A 19,158-nucleotide genomic window follows, 5' to 3' on the forward strand; every position below is an offset into this window, starting at 1 on the left:
AAACCATTGCATTAGGTCAACATAATTTGATTTTTTTTTTCTTTGTATATGCAGTTAGCTTTCTAAATTACTCAAAGTCTAATAAGATTCTTCTTAAAAGATATAAATGATACGCAAATAAAAATTGTGCAAATCTTACAATTGAAATACAAATTGATTATTATGCTGAATGGTGAATTAATTCATATATATTTTCTACCCAAGTCTCTCATATAATCTTATTTTATATATATATATATATATATATATATATATATATATATATATATATATATATATATATAATATGATTCAGATTTGTTGTTGAAGATCAAAGTATTATTATTTTAAATAGAGAAAATAAATATAATAATAATAAAAGTTGAACAAAAATAATATATTTTAATCCAGTTTTGTAAAAAAGTTTTGGATTATTCTGACTTTTATTAGTGACGGATTTAAGAATTAAGTTAATAGAGAATTATAAATTATTCGTCTCGATAGGGAAGAGAAGTATATAAGATTAAAAGAGACAAGATAATATATTTTTCAGTGATAATAATTTTAACAAAATCATATATGTAGTTTGCTTATGCTAAACTATGTGTAAAGTTCGTTGTTGGTTTTGATAATCACTTGTGATAAGTTTTAGTTAGTACATTGTTATGCAACAAGAGTGAATTAGGCCAAAGAAAAGCACCCATGGCAAAGTCTCTTTTGTAAGCCAAATCACCATTTGTTGGCAAGCCATATTCCTTGAGGAGGCTATCAAGCTTCCACTCAGGCATGTCTTCGTAATCTTTCTGAGTGTATCTTGGATAGTGCAGAGGCATCTGAAAGAATCCAACACTGTTCTTTTCTTGACTTTCCATATACAACTCTTTCTTTTCTCAAAACTAGGACTTTATTAATTACAACTCTTTTGTATATACTATGATTTCAGGGACATAATATATATATTTGGAGAGTTAATGAGTTGATTTGAGGTTGATTTGGCATGAAGGGTGTCACATGAATGGGTTGGTGCACCTTCTCTCATGCATCAAGTTAATGCTTTCGTTGCTTCATCACATGTTTGCTCTTGTACATCAAAGTGTTTTAGATATTTAGTGGAATGATAAAACTTATATATGTATCATTCTAACAAGTTATAAGCATTGGATAGAGGATTATATATATATTCAGTCGCGAAATTAAAATTCATCGTTATTTGAAACTTTGATACATTTTGGTATCTCAAATTTAAAAATGAATAGATATAGTATTTTTAATCAAAACGTATAACTTTTTTTACATATTAAACAATCTTCGAGATTATAATGTGTTATATAGTGTAAACAACTTAAACGTCAATTCAAAACGTCACTCAAAACTTAAAAAAATTTACGAAATTAGATTAGAAGAACTATACATTTATTTTTAAAGTTGGTGATCAAATTATATTAAAATTTCAAAAATGGATAAATTTCAATTTCACATTACAGTTTAGAACTAACAACATATATAAATATCTATATTAATGAATAATTCAACAATTTTATTATGCATTTTAGTCAATGTGATGTTGTTTTTAGAATGAAAATATTAAATTGTGAAAATAAAAAATGAATACTCAATGCCATAAATTGCAACCAATACACTGTACAAGGATAGACTTTACATGCCTGAAAAATTCTAACAATGGAAAAAAGTGCTCTGAATATAATAAGTCTAAAAATAAGAGATTTAATAACATAATGACACTGAACAAAATTATAATGAAGAGTTTTGAAAATCAATACAAGAAAATCACTTGTAATTTTTTTTTGGGCAAGTTTAGTTGTTCACTTTATGTAATTTTGTTATTATTATGTTGTTATAAATAAAATTAGTCATCTTAGAAGAAGTAGTTGTTGATTCTAATTCTATTTAATTTTAAAAGATAACACTTTTACGTTATTTCTAATTTTGTTCATATTATTTCCATTCATTTGTTAAACATACTTATACTTTCATTTCAATATTTTATGATCAAAATTGTTCAAGAAACAATTGAAGACAACAATAAAAAGAAAATAATAAAATATTTAAAAATACTCAACGTGGAGTAAAGCCAATAATTACTATAAAAGAAAACGAGAAATCATAAATAGCAAGAATATGAAATAATTAATGAGATATTCAAGCAATATTCAACAACAAGTAGAGAGCAGTAATTATTTTAGATAAAGAAGAAAGGTCATAAATGGCAATCAAATGGGAGTATGCATTATTACAATGCTTATAGGCATTTTTAAATATGTGAAGGGGACATATTAGTTAAGAAAGTGGATAAAAACATTAATTTATCTACTATAGTTTGGAAATGCACGTGGTTTTAATTGATTATATGTATTTGGAATGTAAATATTGATAACTCATGACGATCGATACATTAGAGTTAGGCGTATTTATTGGTCGGGTTGGGTTGATTTGGGTCTAAGAAGGTTAATCTGACCCAATCCAAATTTAATATTTGAAAATCAGATTCGACTATTTTATTTTTTGGATTATGCGGGTTCGGATTTATTCGGATCGGTTACAAGCGGATGTATTGCGGTTATCCGAATCAAATGTAAAATAATGTGAGATTAAAAGAAAAATAATTTCCAGCCATGTTTCTCCAACTTCTCCACATTTTGGGTGCTTTCTATCACCACACCACTGCACAGACCTAGCAAACCCCACCACACCGCCACCTACGGAGCCGATAGAGGAAGATTGGTGAAGATCGAAGTAAATCGGGACAGATCGAACCTGATTGCGGCAGATCGAACCTCATAGTGGCAAATTGAACCAAAAGGAAGCATATCAAAACATATCAAAGTAGATTGGTCCACAACGCGCACTCGCCTAAGATGAAGTAAGCTTGGTTTGCAATTCAACTGCGTTTTGACACTCGTCCTTCAAAAGAAGAATCATTTTTGCAATATTATTTCTCACAGGAAATAAAGAAGAGAACGTTTGTGTTAAATGGTATTCCATGAGATCAGAAGGGTTTTGAAAATTTGTTGATTTGGTTTTCAAATGTATTGCAGATGCAAAAGGGTGAGGAGATTAGCAGCAACAAATCAAGGTTTGAGAAAAAATTTAACTAATTCTAGGTCAGATCAGGTATCCATAGATTTTTTATTTGGTACGCGTACCCGAACATTTATATCTATATTTACATGAATATTTTTATCCGCTTAATCCAAATTCAAATACATCAAACAAAATTCATCCGTTCTTTGTCGATTTTCATGGGATTGTAGGGTTGAGTATTTTTTCACCCCTACTTAAAGGTGATTATCACACATTTATGATGTATAGTTTATACTAACAAATTTAAATAGTGATATAAATGTGTTAAATTGATTATTTGGTGTTTTCCAAAGTGAAGCTCCTTCATTATAATGCACAATATGGGATAATATTTTTGATAACAACGAATGAGAATGTACACTAATCAATTTCCGTTTACTCACAAAAAAATGGACATAGGTGAACTGACCTCAAGAAAAGAATCACAAGTTAGTTTTATTGATTTGTGTTGCATATTGTTTGCCTTGCAAGCATGTAGACATGTCTGGATAAACATTTTAAAAAATATATATTTATAAATATTGCATCAATAACTTTATTATAATATTTCAAATTTTTATTGTACCTATGAGTTTGCAATTAACAATAAAATTGAAATAAACTAATAAATATATGATTAACCACTAAAAAAATGCCAAAGATAAACAGAGGATCAGTTGATAAAATTGTAATACATTGAGAAAATGTATGTTTCTAATTAGAAAGTACAAATATTTGTCTCCGCATTTTCAAGTTAGAAATAATTATTATACTTGTAAAGGATAATACTAAATGAAAACAAGAGAGTCTAGGATACAAGCTTGAAGTGAGAAAACAAAAGTAAATAAAATAAGATCAACTATTTCAAAGATTAAAACATAGTCTGACGCATGATATTTCTATTGCCAATAACATTTATCTTGATTAATTAACTTCATAATAACATTCTCAAATATATTGAGGAGAACAAAAAAGTTATTTGCAAAATATTAATATATAGTAAAAAAATGTAGATTTTTTTTTTTTATGTGTTAAAATCTAATATGATTAAGAATATTTATCACATGCATTATATTTCATAACATAATTCTTAAGTTTTAATGCTTAATAAAGGAAAGGAAAACTTTTATTACAAAATGCATTTGATGTACTTACACTTGTGGACTTTTTAATTTAAATAAACCTAATAATTAATTATATGTCAAAATTTCACCTCTGGTTTTATTTTCTCTTCTACTGCTCTTATATTTTTGGCTGAAATGTCCCAGCATTACCATCTATCTCTATCTGATCTGCTCACTGTAAATTTTGTGTTAACAAACTTAGTTTGTATAAAAAACATCATAATGATGATTAAAAATATACATTGAAATTATTTTAAGTGAATATTAAATAATTGATAACAAATATAGTTAAACATTGAAAGTTAATGAAGTGTGAAATAAGCAATTAATGCAAAAGTAAGGTTAATTAACACAATTAAAATGCACACAATCGTAATTAAAAACTGTAGTTAATTTAAATAACTATTACAATAATCGAAGAAAAAACTGTAATATCAATCAATTTAGTGAACTTACTCATTATTGTGTTAATTGCACCTAATTAATACAGTTAGTGTGACTAACATAAATACTTTTTTCTATTTTTTCAAATTTTTTTTGTATTAAAGTATATTACATGAAAGCCCACTGTGAAAATTATACCATTGGCAAAAAAAATCTCATGAATTTTGAATAAACTTATCGTATTGTATGTAGAACAAGAAAAGGAAAGCACAAAAGAAAAATGAAGGTGGCCAATGAGTTTGCTTAAGCTCGTATCATCATCTCCCAGTAGCTCATCAACTTTTTTCATCAACATTCACCATTGAATCTTCATTCATGACCAACGAAAATTCTTTGTTCAACCTATCTGTAAAATAGTTTTGTTGCTATATATTTTGCCTAACTAAACCTCCACTGTGCAATATCAAATATAAATAGGGAGTACCAAAACTTTCAAATACTCTTTTATTGTTTGCTGATATATATAGAAGAGCTAATGTTGTTTCCCTGAAAGAAAGATCAATTGTTGGATCCTCCTGACCCCAAATGTTTGCCTGATCGATGGAGAGTCTTGTTCTTCAGAAGAAAAATCTGTTTTCATATTTCCCCAAATCAAAAAAGTGAAAAACTTCTCAAGAGTGTCAAAACTTGGAGCAGAGATCCCGATGGATACTACAAAAGGCAAGAGCAGTGCAGCACATGTTTTCATGAGAATCCTTTTCATTTCTGTATGGCATTTAAGCTGATGCAAACGCCAAAGTCTCATCCTCTTTAAATGATGTTGTGGAGTTTCGTCTACAGAAGAATACAATACAACACAGCAGAAGAACAAATAAGGTTCACTGGAAATTAACTGAACTGCCTTGTCTGATCACTTATCGGATGAGCCCAATCCAATAATCATGAATATCGAAAATTGAGCTGAGTACCACTTGACCCACTTTTCCTAACTCTGGTAACTTCCAGTAAAACAAAACTTAGCTCTGTACAAATCAAAAAGCTATTCAACAACTTTTGGGACATACCCTTCCCTTTTGAGTTCCTCATAGAGCAAAAATATTATGTTACTTATATCTATAGAGTCAAGGCATAAGCCATCTCCAGCATGAAATTCATGCAAGTGATTCTCAATTTCAATCCAGCTACAACCAGGAGTTTTAGTAATACCTTTCTGTCTCATCAGCAATCTCATCCTTGCAGAATCTTCCCACATGTTCAGATTTGCATATATTTTTGAGGAGATAATATAGTTCCCAGAATTTGAAGGATCCACCTCCAGAATCATCCGCATAACCCGTTCCCCTATATCTACATTTTTATTCCTTCGACAAGCACCAAGCAAAGCACCTAATGTAACTTTGTCTGGTTTTTCAGGCATTTTCTCAATTAGATCCCATGCCTCGTATAAATGACCCGCACGTGCCAAAAGATCAACCATACAAGAGTAGTGCTCAATTTTTGGTACCAATCTGAACAATGTGCTCATCATATCAAACAATCTATGGCCCTCAGCTACCAGGCCTGCATGCACACAAGCAGAAAGCAACCCTACAAATGTTATGTCATTAGGGCGTGCACCTCCACCCTCATCTGACATGCGCTGAAATAGTGATAGTGCCTCCTTGGCTTTTCCATGAGAAGCAAGTGCAGAGATCATTGCATTCCAAGAAGCTTCATTTTTCTGGGGCATTTCTTTGAAAACTCTCTGCGCACTTTCTAAACTCCCACACTTAGCATACATATCAATCAACGCAGTAGCAACAAAAATATCATGCTGAAATCCTCTTTGTGATGCATGTTCATCAATCTGTTTCCCCAAATCGAGAGCGCCAATGGTTGCACATGCAGAAAGCACTGCAGTCAGGGTAATTTTATTTGCCTTAACACTGTCGTCCTTCATGGCATGGAATAAAGAGATCGCTTCATCCGCCATTCCATTCTGAGCATATCTGTCATGTTTGTGAAAATCACAGGATAAGATAAAATGAATTTTTAGGAAAACCAAGACAGATCCGTAACTGCAAAAGTGATCGCAACTCGAACCTAGAAAGTATGGACAGAATTTATCTAATTATTGTATTATTCACATCAATTTTGTTATTAAACATTAAAAATAGAAGTTAAAAAACAAGTAAAATGAAACCAGGAGCATTCAAATTTTCCGTTCCCCACAAAGTATTTGAGACAGGTATTATTTTGAAGGGCCTGTTCTTGTTTTTGACATGAACAAAGCATCTTCGACTAAACCTACTACTAACCCAACCCAACACTATTATACGTCCATACACATAATGATGCTCATACAAGCCAAAAGATAGAACCACATAACTTAGGGTCTATTTGAATCATTTCTCTATGAACATTTATGAGAAGAGAAAATCAAAACCAAAATTTAAATAGTTTCTCCAAAAGTTAAAATTAACTTAAATAAAAGCTAATTTGTAAAATTTTTCTCATATTAACTTCTTCAAAAAAATATTTTTCTCTTATACCTAAATCAATTTTACCTTGTAAAGAAATTTATTTCGTTTTCCTTCTTATTTTCTTCTTTTGTAGGTACACATATCCAAACAGGCCTTAATCTCTAGAAAGAGTCTGAACAACAAACTCACCCACCCTGATATAACAGCATTCCACGTGATAACATCTCTGGTAGCCATGCTATCAAAGATCCTTCTAGCAGACCCCAAATCCCCACACTTAGCATACATACTAATCAAAGCAGAACCTACAAACGAGTTAAGAGCCATGCCACGTTCCACAACAAACCCCTCCACCCACCTCCCCAACTCCAAATCCCCCAACTCCCCGCAAGCCCCAAGCACACTCACCAGACTCATCTCATCCGGCTCAAACCCGTCCCGCCTCCCCATCTCCCCAAACACCTCTACAGCTTCCCTGGCACAGCCCGCCTTCGCATACCCAGCAATCATGGAGTTCCAGGACACCAAGTCCCGGTGGGGAATTTCATCAAACACCTTCCGCGCACATGCGGGGCGGCCACACCGCGCGTAGGTGGTAATGAGGGAGTGAGCGGAGTGGGGGTCTGAGTGAAGGCCGAGCTTGAAGAGGAGGGAATGGGCAACTCGGGCGTGGGAAACTTCAGCGAGGTTGGCACAGGAGAGGAAGAAGAAGGGGAAGGTGAAGTTGTCGGGGGTGACGGAGAGGGACTTCATGCGGTAGAAGAGGGTGAGAGCGAGAGGGTAGTTGTGCCAGGTTGTGGTGAGGGCGCGTATCATGATGTTGAAGGCGTAATCGTTGGGGTGGGGATTCATGTGGGAGAAGATAAGAGAAGCGTAGGTGAAGTTTTTTACTTGTATGGCTTTGGAGAGAAGGTGGTTGTGGTGGTTGTGAATGGAGTTCACCACCATTTGGGTATGAACCTGTTGCACCGTCTTCGTCGACCCACATTGCTTCACCAGCAACACCAGAGATTCCGCTGTCTGGTAACACTTCCCAACGTTTGCATTTTCAAACGCTGCAAGCATCCTCAGTTACCTCAGCTTCAACCTTTCTCTGTTACGTTAGTTTTCATATTTATGGGATGTAGCGAAAATATGGGAATGTAAAATGAAATAGTTGTAATAATGTTGTTCATTTGTTCTTGGGCCGGGCCTTATTTTTATTGGGCTGGGCCTGTAGGCGGTTGGTCTTGTTAGACCCACTCTATTATTCCCGAAGGGGGCTTTCTTTATGCACCTTCAAGTATTTTTTCCGCATCTCCAAAAATTTTTTAAATTCTAAAAGTATCTTTTTACCATTTGAGCATAACTATGTACATTACACCTCCAAAATTATTTTTGGATATCGATTTCCTGTGAATAATATTTTCAAAAGTCAAAATATATAATGGAAAGCCAACTTCCGGAAGTTAAAATATATAACCAAAGTCAACTTCCAGAAGTCAAAATATATTATCGGAAGTCGACTTCCGGAAGTCAAAATATATTATTGGAAGTCAACTTCTAAAAATCAAAATATATCACCAGAAGTCGACTTCCGTAAATCAAAATATAAACTTCTGAAAGTCAACTTCTAGTTATATATTTTGACTTCCGGAAGTTCACAACCGAAAATAATTTTAGGATGTGAAGTATGTGACTTTACTTAAATGGTCAAAATGTATTTTTAGAATTTAAAATTTTTTTGAGGTGTAAAAGAAATTTTGGAGGTGCAGAGAAAGAAAGACACTTCCTAAGTTATACATAATAATGAATTCATGTACTTGAAAGGTTGCATTAAATTTAGGTTTTGAATGATACATGGAAATTTGAGGATGTGTCTCTTGTTGTGCTTTTCTGGGACACATGTCCATGTTATCCACAATCAGGTAGTTAAGTGATTTGGTTGAACAAACCGACTTCGAATTATAAGCATGCCAAAAAACTTAGAAATTATTTATGGGGAGATATTGAAAATCGTTTGAGAAATAAATGATTGACTCTAACGAAAGATACATAATAATGGCAAGACAAATTTTGGAAGGTGACAACACTGCAAGAGCAAGTGAAGAAAGAATGACATGATTCACATTCATGTACCATCTCAAAATGACTCATTTAAGTTTAAGCTTGAGAATTAGGAAGTATATTTTTTTATTTGAAATTTTTTATTGAGTTTCCATTAGCAGAGTTGATTTAAAAAATACAAGATAAAATAGTTTTTATCTGATTAAATAAAGTGAGTAAATATGATTTGAAGCAGACAAAATTTAGGTGATTTTCCACACTCATTTCTCATCTTGTGTCATTTTCCTGATATGAATTAAAAAAGGAAAAATAATAATGTTATTATTTCACGTGGGTTGTAAACTTTTTGGTTGAGAAAAATTTATTTGTGGTTGTGGTTGACGATTAAACATTTGACATGACACAAACTGTCAAATGATTGTGTAACTAATTTGTGATTGTGGACAGGCACAAAGGTGTGTGTAGTAAAGTGAAGAGTGTTGTATGAATCAAATTTTAAATTTTTAAAATATTCTAAAATTCATCAACTATGTCATCTTACCAACATTCCCAACCAAATTAACTTCGAATCTATAAACTTAAGAAAACAGTAACAAAACAAAAAATAACTGTGTACAAGGAAAAATATTGTATAAACTTATAAGAATGTAAAAGGAATATAGTGGAAAAAGGAAAAAAAAATTGAGGGAGAAAAAGGAAAGCTCGTGAAGGCACACATTTGAAGTAACTCTAACATGCAAAAGGAAAATGAAAATGACAAGAAGAAAAACAAATCTGGTTCCATAGAAAGTGCATGTTTTTTTATTTTTATTTTTTAACTTATGAAGGAAATCATGTGGAAAAAATCGTATCACATGTTTACTATAAATTCCAAGATGAAAAAACATGGGAATCTTCTGATTGGGTGCATGAATAGGTGAGAATCGAATCAGTAAACTGTGCAACTAAGTAATAGTTAATAAATAAAAGTGACAATTAAAAAAAAGTAGTATTATCTTCATTCATTTTACAAAATTACAGAAAGTAAAATAAAATATTTAACAATATAAGGAAATAAAATAAACATTCCCTATTTGCATAAAAATAAGATAAACTTCAGTAACACTTTTTTATATTTGATCTTTTAATTTATTATCGGTGGATCTTAATTCAACATTGTTCTTAATTATGTATTAATATTAAGATACCTATTCTTATAAGTTCACATTATGTTATTTTATAGTCTGACATTTTATTATTAATAAAAAACAAACAGATAACTAAAGGTCGAGAAATTCAGAATTACTAAAATGATAGTTTTTCATCAGAAACTTCTTAAGTTTAAGTTTGGTTTTAATTGTGATTAAAATACATTGATAATTATTTGTATCAGGAAATTATCAACAATTTTTAATTTTTAAATCAATCACCATCCTTTGCAAAATTTTCACTTATTTATCTTCTATTTCTAATATATTTCGTTAATTTTTAAAGTCACTTTCTGTTTATTTCATTTTCCTTATCACTCTTCCAATAATGCAACCAAAGGCTTAAAGTTGAAGATATATAATATATTTCTTTCTCAAATATTTGATCGATGTTGACCTTAGACATGCCCTAATTTCACTTTCTGGTGTATTCATGCTTCCACTTTCACTTTATTGCTACTATTTTCATCTTTTAACCCTTCAAAATAGCCAAATACTTTCACAACAGGATTTAAAAACCTTTTAAGAAAAACATTTCATTAAAGACAAAACTCCTCATTTTCAAGATGTAAATTTTAAGAACCTTTTAATTAGGTCGATAAATTAAATAATTGAATTTCTGCTTTCGAAATTTTAAATCTACGTAAATTTATTTTGTAAAACAATTATTTTACTAATAGCAATTTCAAATATTATTTTAGTTATACCTAGCAAAATAGTTGATAGCTTAACTAAAACTTATTTTCCTTTGGGCTGGTTAAACTTAATTATTATATTAGAAAGTGTTCAGTGAAATTGGTGATTGAATTGATTGATGAATGTAGAATAAAATAAAAATAGTATATATCTATATTTTATATTTTATAAAGAAAAAACTACGGTTAGTTTCTTACCAAATTTTCTTACAATACAATTTTTTAGATGAATAGTTTTCTTGAATAATTAAAAATCATCAAAATCATTAAACAACCATTTTCTTTACAATATTTTATCTCGTTTAATAATATATGATGTACAAATGAAAAATGAAACTATAACAGTTTTATTGTAGTTTTTAAAGTGACAATTTATTCAAGGCTAATTTAAGCATGAGTTTAGTCACTATTTTCCCTTTTAAAAATGTTAGAAGTAACTTATTTTTAACTTTTCATAAACTCATATGGTTATTATAATTTTAAAAATATTTTTATTTCTTATGTTAAAAAAAAGTCAAACAATCCTATAGTTCTTTCAAGATTTGTAATGGTCGAAACAAAAGGTCACATGAAACAATCATCCATTTATTGTTAAAAAAATCTATTTCAAGCTTTTAATTTTATTTTTTAATTAAATTACATAAGCCATTGACTAATTTACAAAGAAAATTCATCACATACACATTTTAAAAAAATGTGAAGTATAAATAAGTCCACAATTTTTAAAACACACTTTAATGTTAGGTTTAAGAAAAAAACAAAGTAAAAAAAGTTAAATGATTTCATTAATATTTAAGAGGTAAATAATTTTTTTTTATAACGATGTGTGGTAAAAGAATAAAATATGCATATATAAATAAAATTAAATATACACTGCAAACAAAAATTAAACCCAGTTTTATTACAGTAGACAAGAGTTTGACTCAGGTTAATAATGCTGTGTTTTCCGTTACAGGTGTAGAAAATGCCACGTGGAAGCACAATCATTGAAGTTCTCTCCTGTACGTGACACGTGGCGACAAATGGAGTGAACACGGTAACACACCAGGCGCGTGACCTTCCAGAAACTTCTGCTGAACTCGTGGCTGGAAATGGCGGAAGAATCTAGCGGCCAGAAGAAGGCCATGTGGCTATGGAACCACGTGGGCATCCGACGTGGCATCCTCATTCCCCTGAAAATGATTCGTTCATTTTATACGTTGGCCATTCGGAACAAACAAACGAAAACACAAACAAACCCGCTGTCTCTCTTTCTCTCTCCAAAGAGAAGAAAGCGCCAGAAAATAAAAAAAGGAAAAAGAAAGAGTGAGTGTTTGTGTTGTTGACTCTTTTGGTAGTGGGAATGGGCATGAATAATGGCGAGGGAAGTGAAGGAGGGGCATTGCGGAGGGTGCTTTACATGTGGGGTTACCTTCCCGGAGCTCTGCCGCAGAGGACGCCGCTTTTGACTCCCGTCGCCGTTAGGTTTCCGCCATGCAGTCACTCTTGGAATGATGTTTGCGGCGGCGGTTGTGGATTCGCTATTGCTATCTCTGGTGCTTTATCTTTTCATTCCTTTAATTACCTTTCGTTTCTTCCAATATTGGTTTGGATTTGAAAATTAATCAGGTTTGGGGAAGTAGTTGAACTTGGAAGATTGGAGCAGAAACTCAATTCAGTTTAGCGGCTTGAGCTTCCTTCTCTGATTTTTTTTTCTCATTGGAGTGTTTTTTTTTTCCCTCTCTCGACGGGGTCTTAGTGAACAATGATTTTTTTTGTTTTTTTTGTTTTGCTTATGGTTTTATTAAATAAAGTGTTGCGCTTTTGAACTTTGATGGGGTCTTATTTTGTAAGGTTGGTCAAATATGGTCAAACTCTCAAATCTAAGGAGATGAATTTAGGAGGTTGTTTGGAATTTTGTGAGGCTTTCATTACTGTTTCACTTGAGGCAATTTATTGTTGCTACCAATGTCTTGCCCCTCACCCCATGGAATGTGTTGTTGTTCTTCCTTGTGTTGTAAATGATTTAAGTTATAGTATTTGGGTTATGGCCTATCTCCCTTTCGTTTTCTTGTACCATTTTATTTGTATGAAGGGAAGCTCACGTGTTTTTCCTTAATCAGGAGCAGGGAAGCTCATCACGTGGGGCTCGACAGATGATTTAGGCCAAAGCTATGTGACTTCTGGCAAGCACGGGGTATAATGCATAACTGTTGATCGAATAGTTTGTCCCTGATGTCTCTCTTTTATTATCTCTTTTTTCTTTGTCAACAAACTAACATTTCTGGTTTATTTGTAAAGGAAACTCCAGAGCCTTTCCCTCTTCCAACTGAAGCATCTATTGTAAAAGCTGCAGCAGGGTGGGCTCATTGTGTTGCTGTAACAGGTAAGGTCGATTTTCTTACCTTTCTGGCCTGAGAGAAAAAGAAGAAATGAAATGATGAGAGTGAAAGAAGAAGACTGAACTAAAATAGAACCTATAGTTTTGGTTTTCTAAAGGCTTTTCATGTATCTATTATTTTAACAAGTAACACATCCAATATGAATTCAACAAATCATCCAGTTGGAAAGGAGTTTTTTTGTCTTGTACATTAAGCAAACTTTTCTGCTAATATGTTTTGCCACAGAACATGGAGAAGTTTATACATGGGGATGGAAAGAATGTATTCCCTCTGGGAGGGTATTTGGTGAACCATCGACAGGGGTAGGTCTTGAAAAAGATGTGCCAGGAATTCATAGTCAATTATCGACAGAGCAAGGTATGTTTGACCTCTTTACAACAACAGCTTATGTAAAGCTAGCTGTCCCTCCCAAGGAGTGGTCTACGCAAGCCAAGGTGCTCCAAAGAAGGAGTGGGGATATATGATAGAATCTTGCAACCCAAAAAGAAAGAAGAAAAAAAAGTTTTATGGCTTACCCCTCTATGATGAACCCTCATTCCCTACCTGGATGTACTGCCTCCAGTTATTTATCCCTCCCTGGGGGGGACCATGATTCCTTGTTATTGGTGACTGATATAGAGTTGTTTTGCAATAGTGAGCCCTCGTTCACAAGGCTCAAGATCTACTGGAGGTACTGCCTCCAATAACAGTGGAGAAGAAAGTACAAAGCGAAGGAGAGTATCTGCAACAAAGCAAACAGCTGAAAGCTCATCATCCAGCAATGATAGCCTGACAGCGTTTCCGTGCCTTGTCACACTAAATCCAGGAATAAGGATAGCTAGTGTTGCTGCCGGTGGACGCCATACACTTGCACTGTCAGGTACAAGACCTTGTAATGGACAAGTTTAAAACTTAAGTCTAAGATTTTATGTATGTTATCTTCTTCCCATTGTGTAACGCGGTTTGATTGAAACATCTTTGATGTATAAGACTTATCATTGATTTTGGTTTTGAGAGTTTCAGATACCGGACTGGTGTGGGCTTGGGGTTATGGAGGTGAAGGGCAGCTTGGTTTGGGTTCAAGAATACGTATGGTATCCTCTCCTCATCTCGTTCCATGTATTGATTCCTCTTATTATGGTAAAGATAGATCTGCTACACTGGTTCGAGGAAGCATGGGTTCAGAGGGACAAAGTTTTCGAGTTCCTGGAAGTTACATAAAGAGAATTGCCTGTGGAGGTCGACATAGTGCAGTCATTACAGGTACATATGTGTCCATCTATTCAGCAACTCAACTGGACCGCCTGCACTTTAGTTCTTCGAAGAACCTAAAATGAAAATATGTATATGCTTTGATGTATAAATAACGTTGTCTTTCTGGGTACTAGATTAGGAGTTAAATTTACTAGTATAAAAATTTGTTTCGTAAGCTTGTTTTGTTTCAAAAAACGTTTTTGTCATCTTTGGTACATTTGTTTGTACTAATATTGGAATGTCTATCTTTTGAGTTGACAGATGCTGGAGCCTTGCTTGCTTTTGGTTGGGGACTCTATGGACAGGTAAAATTTAAAGTGAACTGGGATATTATTTTTAACTTCTGCAAGTTCATATTCTATTGTAACTTGACGAATTTGTATATGTACTGTCACCAGCATATTCCCAATTTATTTTCATGGCTTCATAACTGAGGTTATTGATGTAATGGGTATGTTATAGCAGATCAAACTTGCAGAGTTTTTCCTTAAATTTTGTCAGCGTTTATTCTAAATAAAATCTTCTGATGTGTGCAAGGCTGTAGTTTGCTAACAAAGGTTCCTGAATCCTAATATTAGAGAATCCCTTTCTGATGCAGTATTCTTGTCAGCGACTGAACTTAAATCTTCTTTTTCTTCCAGTTCTGCTTTTTCCTTTAATTTATTTTCACGAGAAATCCATTTTGCTTCATCATCGGCCATTTTATCGTTCAGATCTTATCAGATAATAGTGTAACCCCTTGATACTGAGGAGCACCCCATGCTCTGAATTACCTCACTTTGCATGTCATATCACCAACATCCTGTTGTTTATTTTGCTATGTAAAACTTCCTTGGTACGGGGAAAAATGTGAAGTGCAACGTCTACTTAATTAAATTTGTGATTTGACTTGCCTTAGATTGCGGGAGTATTATCGTGTCATGAATCCAACTGAATTATGTGATACTCGGTTGAAATATATTCATCTGCGGCACTGTTTGGATACCATCACCCCTTAACCATTCTTAAGGATGAATCTGTAGGTAAAGTAGAATATGGTGGACAAAAGCAAGTAGATGTTGAAGATGTGGTTCACTCTAACAAGGGATTATTTATTCTATTCCTTTACAATATTTTATCTTTCTTGTCACCTCTTGGTCAATGCATGCTTAAGCTCATTATACTCTATTTATGTCATCTTCTTTTGGTCAAGTGTGGGCAAGGAAGTACCGATGATGAACTAAGCCCAACTTGTGTATCTTCCTTATTGGGTATCCACATAGAGGGAGTTGCTGCAGGACTGTGGCATACAGTCTGTACATCTGCTGATGGTGATGTGTATGCATTTGGTGGTAATCAGTTTGGACAGCTAGGAACTGGTGCCGATCAAGCTGAGGTATGCTATAATTAGTGTCCCCACCCAGTTTGTCGCTAAAACAGATCATAATTACATATCAGTGTGCTGTGGTTATACATTCGTCATAAATATTGATGTCACTGAATGACCTGCTAAGCATGTGGTATTGTTTGATTATGTTATTAGTTGAGGCAACCTGTGATTCAGTTTTTAAAGTATTGACTTTAATTTTTAAACAGACTATACCAAGACTAGTGGATTCTCCGAGTTTGGAAAATGTTCATGCAAAGAATATATCGTGTGGGGCTCGTCACACTGCTTTGGTAACAGGTATACCATCCTATAGGGACCTGCTTATGTCATTTTAATAGCTGTCTAATCAGAGTTAGGCTTCCATTATTGAAGTTATTTAACACATCTCAAAACACTAAATAAATCTGAAATCTGTTTGATATCTCTGAAGTAGATGAGCTGTGAGCACTTAAAATTTCCCCACATGTTAATCATTCGTTCATGTTCCCAATGTTTGGTTCAATGTTTTGTTACCAACACAACTGCGAAGAAAATTGAGGAAAAAATAGGCTGTAACATTTATTTTGTTAAAAATTTGGGATGTCGGTTCCACTTTGAAGGAATGTAAGGTAAAAAGATTCTTTAATTATGTGATGTACATAAAGACAACGGTGCTGGTCAAACTGAACAATCTCGGACAGGGTTTGTTATGAATGGGTTATATAGTCTCTGTTTTAGCCAAATCCCCCATGGGTTGAATAAGATTGCTAGCATAACTCAAATTCTTAAGTACCTTACTGTTTTTAAGTTTACTTTTGCAGTAGTCATCAGAATCTTATGCACAACTAATGTTTAGTTTTTAATTTTATTGGCACTTCAAAAAACATACACATGTAAACTGCATGTCTATTCTTCACACATTTAATTCGTTTCCTTTCGTTTATGTTCTTCAAGAGGGTGGAAGAGTTTTCTGCTGGGGATGGAACAAATATGGACAGGTGCTTATATCACTCAACCTTTTGGATATGTACATCTTTTTGTTACATCTATTGTAAGTGTAAGTAACACTCATGTTGTGGAATCATTTTGTTCTAAGTTGTGATTTCTGGGTGTGACAGCTGGGCCTTGGGGACGTGATTGACCGTAACGTTCCTTCTGAAGTCACCATTGAAGGTTGTGTTCCTAAAAATGTTGCTTGTGGTTGGTGGCATACTCTTCTTCTGGCTGAGTCCCCCACCTGATGTCATGCTATATCGGAGTCTCTTCATCAAATTTTGTTAGTTAGCTTCGCAGTTCTTCTGAAAGGCAATGGTTAATGTACATAAAGTAGTGTATACTATCCATACATGTGTGTATTGTTTCATGGTGTGCGATTTGTAAATAACCATGACTACCTCTAGTATTTTAACACCATTGAAAAGCGATAATCTGGCTTGGAAAGCAGTATTTAGTCCTTTCCACCTATGTAACAACATTCTTAACCATTGTGTATATTATATTTTATTGTATAGACTATTCAGTATATGCACTGGAAGTTATTCTGCTGGCATGTAATTGTTGAATAGGTGTAAATGCAATCCTTTTAATCAATACAATATAAACCATATTTCACCCAACTCAGCTTTCTTATTCTTGTTATGGATTACTCACTGTTCTTGATAGGCAGCATTTACTACCATTAAACCAGAGGTAAATTGATTACAAAAAATAATTTTCTTGTTTTGGATCAAATCCCTTTATCTGTAGAATCTAGGAATCAAATTCAAATATTCCATTTCGACTAATTAACATCGATTTATTTTATCCCTTTTTGGCATGGACTCTTTCAACTTCTTCCAAGATGGACAAGGACCACAGCTAGAGTGAAAGACTATCCTCTGTAAGGACCCCTACCTCTCCCATCCAATAGTTTTTTTTCTGAACCAAAATAAAGCAGGCCTTTTCTTTGACAATGGCAGAAATAAGATGCAACATGGGGGATTTTCTTTTTCTTTTCTTTGACGAAAGTAAGGTAATGTTTTTTCAATTTCATATAAAAGCTTGCTTTTTTATTATTCTTTTTGGTAGAAAACAAAACATAGCAATTAGGAATTATTCCATGAAAGCGAAGCTGGGCCTAATAGTCAAATTAGTTCTCTTAGAAGATGCTCTGAGATCCAAATTTCTGGTACTTCTCCAACTTCACCGTCAATGGCTTTAATAAGGCTGTCTTAGACCATTCACTGTGCTTTCACTGTCATATTCATCCTTTGAGAATGATATATGATATGCTCTGGTGTGACTTATGAAACAAAATTGTGGTTCCAATTTGCAATTGGTCACTAATCACTAATCAACAACGAAACAACAATAACAATATTTAAAGAGTGGAACTTTCATTTTGTAGAGACCATAAAAAATCCTGTATTACTGAGTATGATGCTCCACCTTCCATTTTAGGTTGATAGAACTTGGCAGTTATCGCATATTCCCCATCATGAATTCAACCTAGTATTTATGCTAATCTTATGGTTGACATTACACTGGATCTTGATCATGTTCACATTAGTTTTAGTAATTGCCTCTTAATCAAAATCAAGTGGGTGAGGTAGCTACTATCAAACTCACTTTTGTTGAACAGAGTCTGTCAAAGAATCAAAACCTTTCCATTAATGAACCCAAAAACTTGTTAATAAATGTTCTTAAAAGCATTTATGAACATTATGATCGTTTTTTATATATAAATCGTGTGCTTTTTGGAAACAATAATATTAGGCAGAATCACTATCAGAGTAGGCAAACTCTCACTTTGAATATTTTAATATTTAAGACAGTTCTATATATACAAAACATCTGGTTAAGTTTCTGTGAACAAATAATTCTATTGTGCTCTTAAGAATGTAATTGTATTAACTATTTGAACAAGAAATTGTTTCGAATGTTTTATTAGACTAAAATGCAACCACTCAAAACAGATACATGTGCTCTATATAAAAACATTTATTAAAAGTTTGTATAAGAAACACATAACAACTAATATTATTAATATATACTTCTACAATAATATTTATTGGAAATATTTAATTTATTGATTCTTTAGCTAACATTTTTTATTTATTTATGACATTGGAGCTTCATAACATCAAGCAAATGGAACTGAATTCAATGCTGGCATATGGACCAAGTTACTTAATTAGAATAATATAAATGTTGGCTTTGTAACCAAAGCCTTTTTAATAATACCCCATGCCAGCTTATC

At 33.0% G+C, this 19,158-nt stretch overlaps 3 protein-coding genes across 3 annotated transcripts; 1 reads left to right on the top strand and 2 right to left on the bottom strand.

Annotated features, from left to right (window-relative positions):
- Positions 1–611: 611 nt before the first annotated feature.
- Positions 612–857, bottom strand: LOC114195125 (uncharacterized). Its single transcript, XM_028085516.2, has one exon. The coding sequence runs from the start codon at positions 849–851 to the stop codon at positions 612–614; it is 240 nt and encodes a 79-aa protein (XP_027941317.2). The 5' UTR covers positions 852–857.
- Positions 858–4,768: 3,911 nt separating this feature from the next.
- Positions 4,769–8,161, bottom strand: LOC114193668 (Pentatricopeptide repeat (PPR-like) superfamily protein). The gene is made up of 2 exons (XM_028083556.2): positions 7,224–8,161; positions 4,769–6,556 (listed from the first exon to the last, which is right to left on the bottom strand). Exons 1-2 carry the CDS (start codon positions 8,093–8,095, stop codon positions 5,608–5,610), a joined length of 1,821 nt encoding a protein of 606 aa, XP_027939357.1. The 5' UTR covers positions 8,096–8,161; the 3' UTR covers positions 4,769–5,607.
- A 4,005-nt stretch (positions 8,162–12,166) lies between these two features.
- Positions 12,167–17,469, top strand: LOC114195449 (ultraviolet-B receptor UVR8-like). Its single transcript, XM_028085927.2, has 11 exons — positions 12,167–12,493; positions 13,061–13,134; positions 13,239–13,323; positions 13,565–13,696; positions 13,974–14,198; positions 14,342–14,581; positions 14,834–14,877; positions 15,765–15,947; positions 16,148–16,238; positions 16,875–16,918; positions 17,039–17,469. The coding sequence occupies exons 1-11, from the start codon at positions 12,301–12,303 to the stop codon at positions 17,159–17,161; spliced, it is 1,434 nt and encodes a 477-aa protein (XP_027941728.1). The 5' UTR covers positions 12,167–12,300; the 3' UTR covers positions 17,162–17,469.
- The last annotated feature ends 1,689 nt before the right edge of the window (positions 17,470–19,158 follow it).

The sequence above is a fragment of the Vigna unguiculata genome, chromosome 8 (genome assembly GCF_037176805.1).
Source record: "Vigna unguiculata cultivar grain cowpea cultivar isolate G323 ecotype 2 chromosome 8, ASM3717680v1, whole genome shotgun sequence".
NCBI classification, from domain to species: domain Eukaryota; kingdom Viridiplantae; phylum Streptophyta; class Magnoliopsida; order Fabales; family Fabaceae; genus Vigna; species Vigna unguiculata.

Bases quoted from the DNA above. Each gene is read 5' to 3' on its own strand.
- LOC114195125 (XM_028085516.2), bottom strand. From the start codon at position 851: ATGGAAAGTCAAGAAAAGAACAGTGTTGGATTCTTTCAGATGCCTCTG.
- LOC114193668 (XM_028083556.2), bottom strand. From the start codon at position 8,095: ATGCTTGCAGCGTTTGAAAATGCAAACGTTGGGAAGTGTTACCAGACA. The intron at 6,557-7,223 runs GTGGGTGAGTTT...CAAACATGACAG, and splicing joins TGGAATGCTGTTATATCAGG to ATATGCTCAGAATGGAATGG.
- LOC114195449 (XM_028085927.2), top strand. From the start codon at position 12,301: ATGGGCATGAATAATGGCGAGGGAAGTGAAGGAGGGGCATTGCGGAGG. The intron at 13,324-13,564 runs GTAAGGTCGATT...GTTTTGCCACAG, and splicing joins TCATTGTGTTGCTGTAACAG to AACATGGAGAAGTTTATACA. The intron at 16,919-17,038 runs GTGCTTATATCA...TGGGTGTGACAG, and splicing joins GATGGAACAAATATGGACAG to CTGGGCCTTGGGGACGTGAT.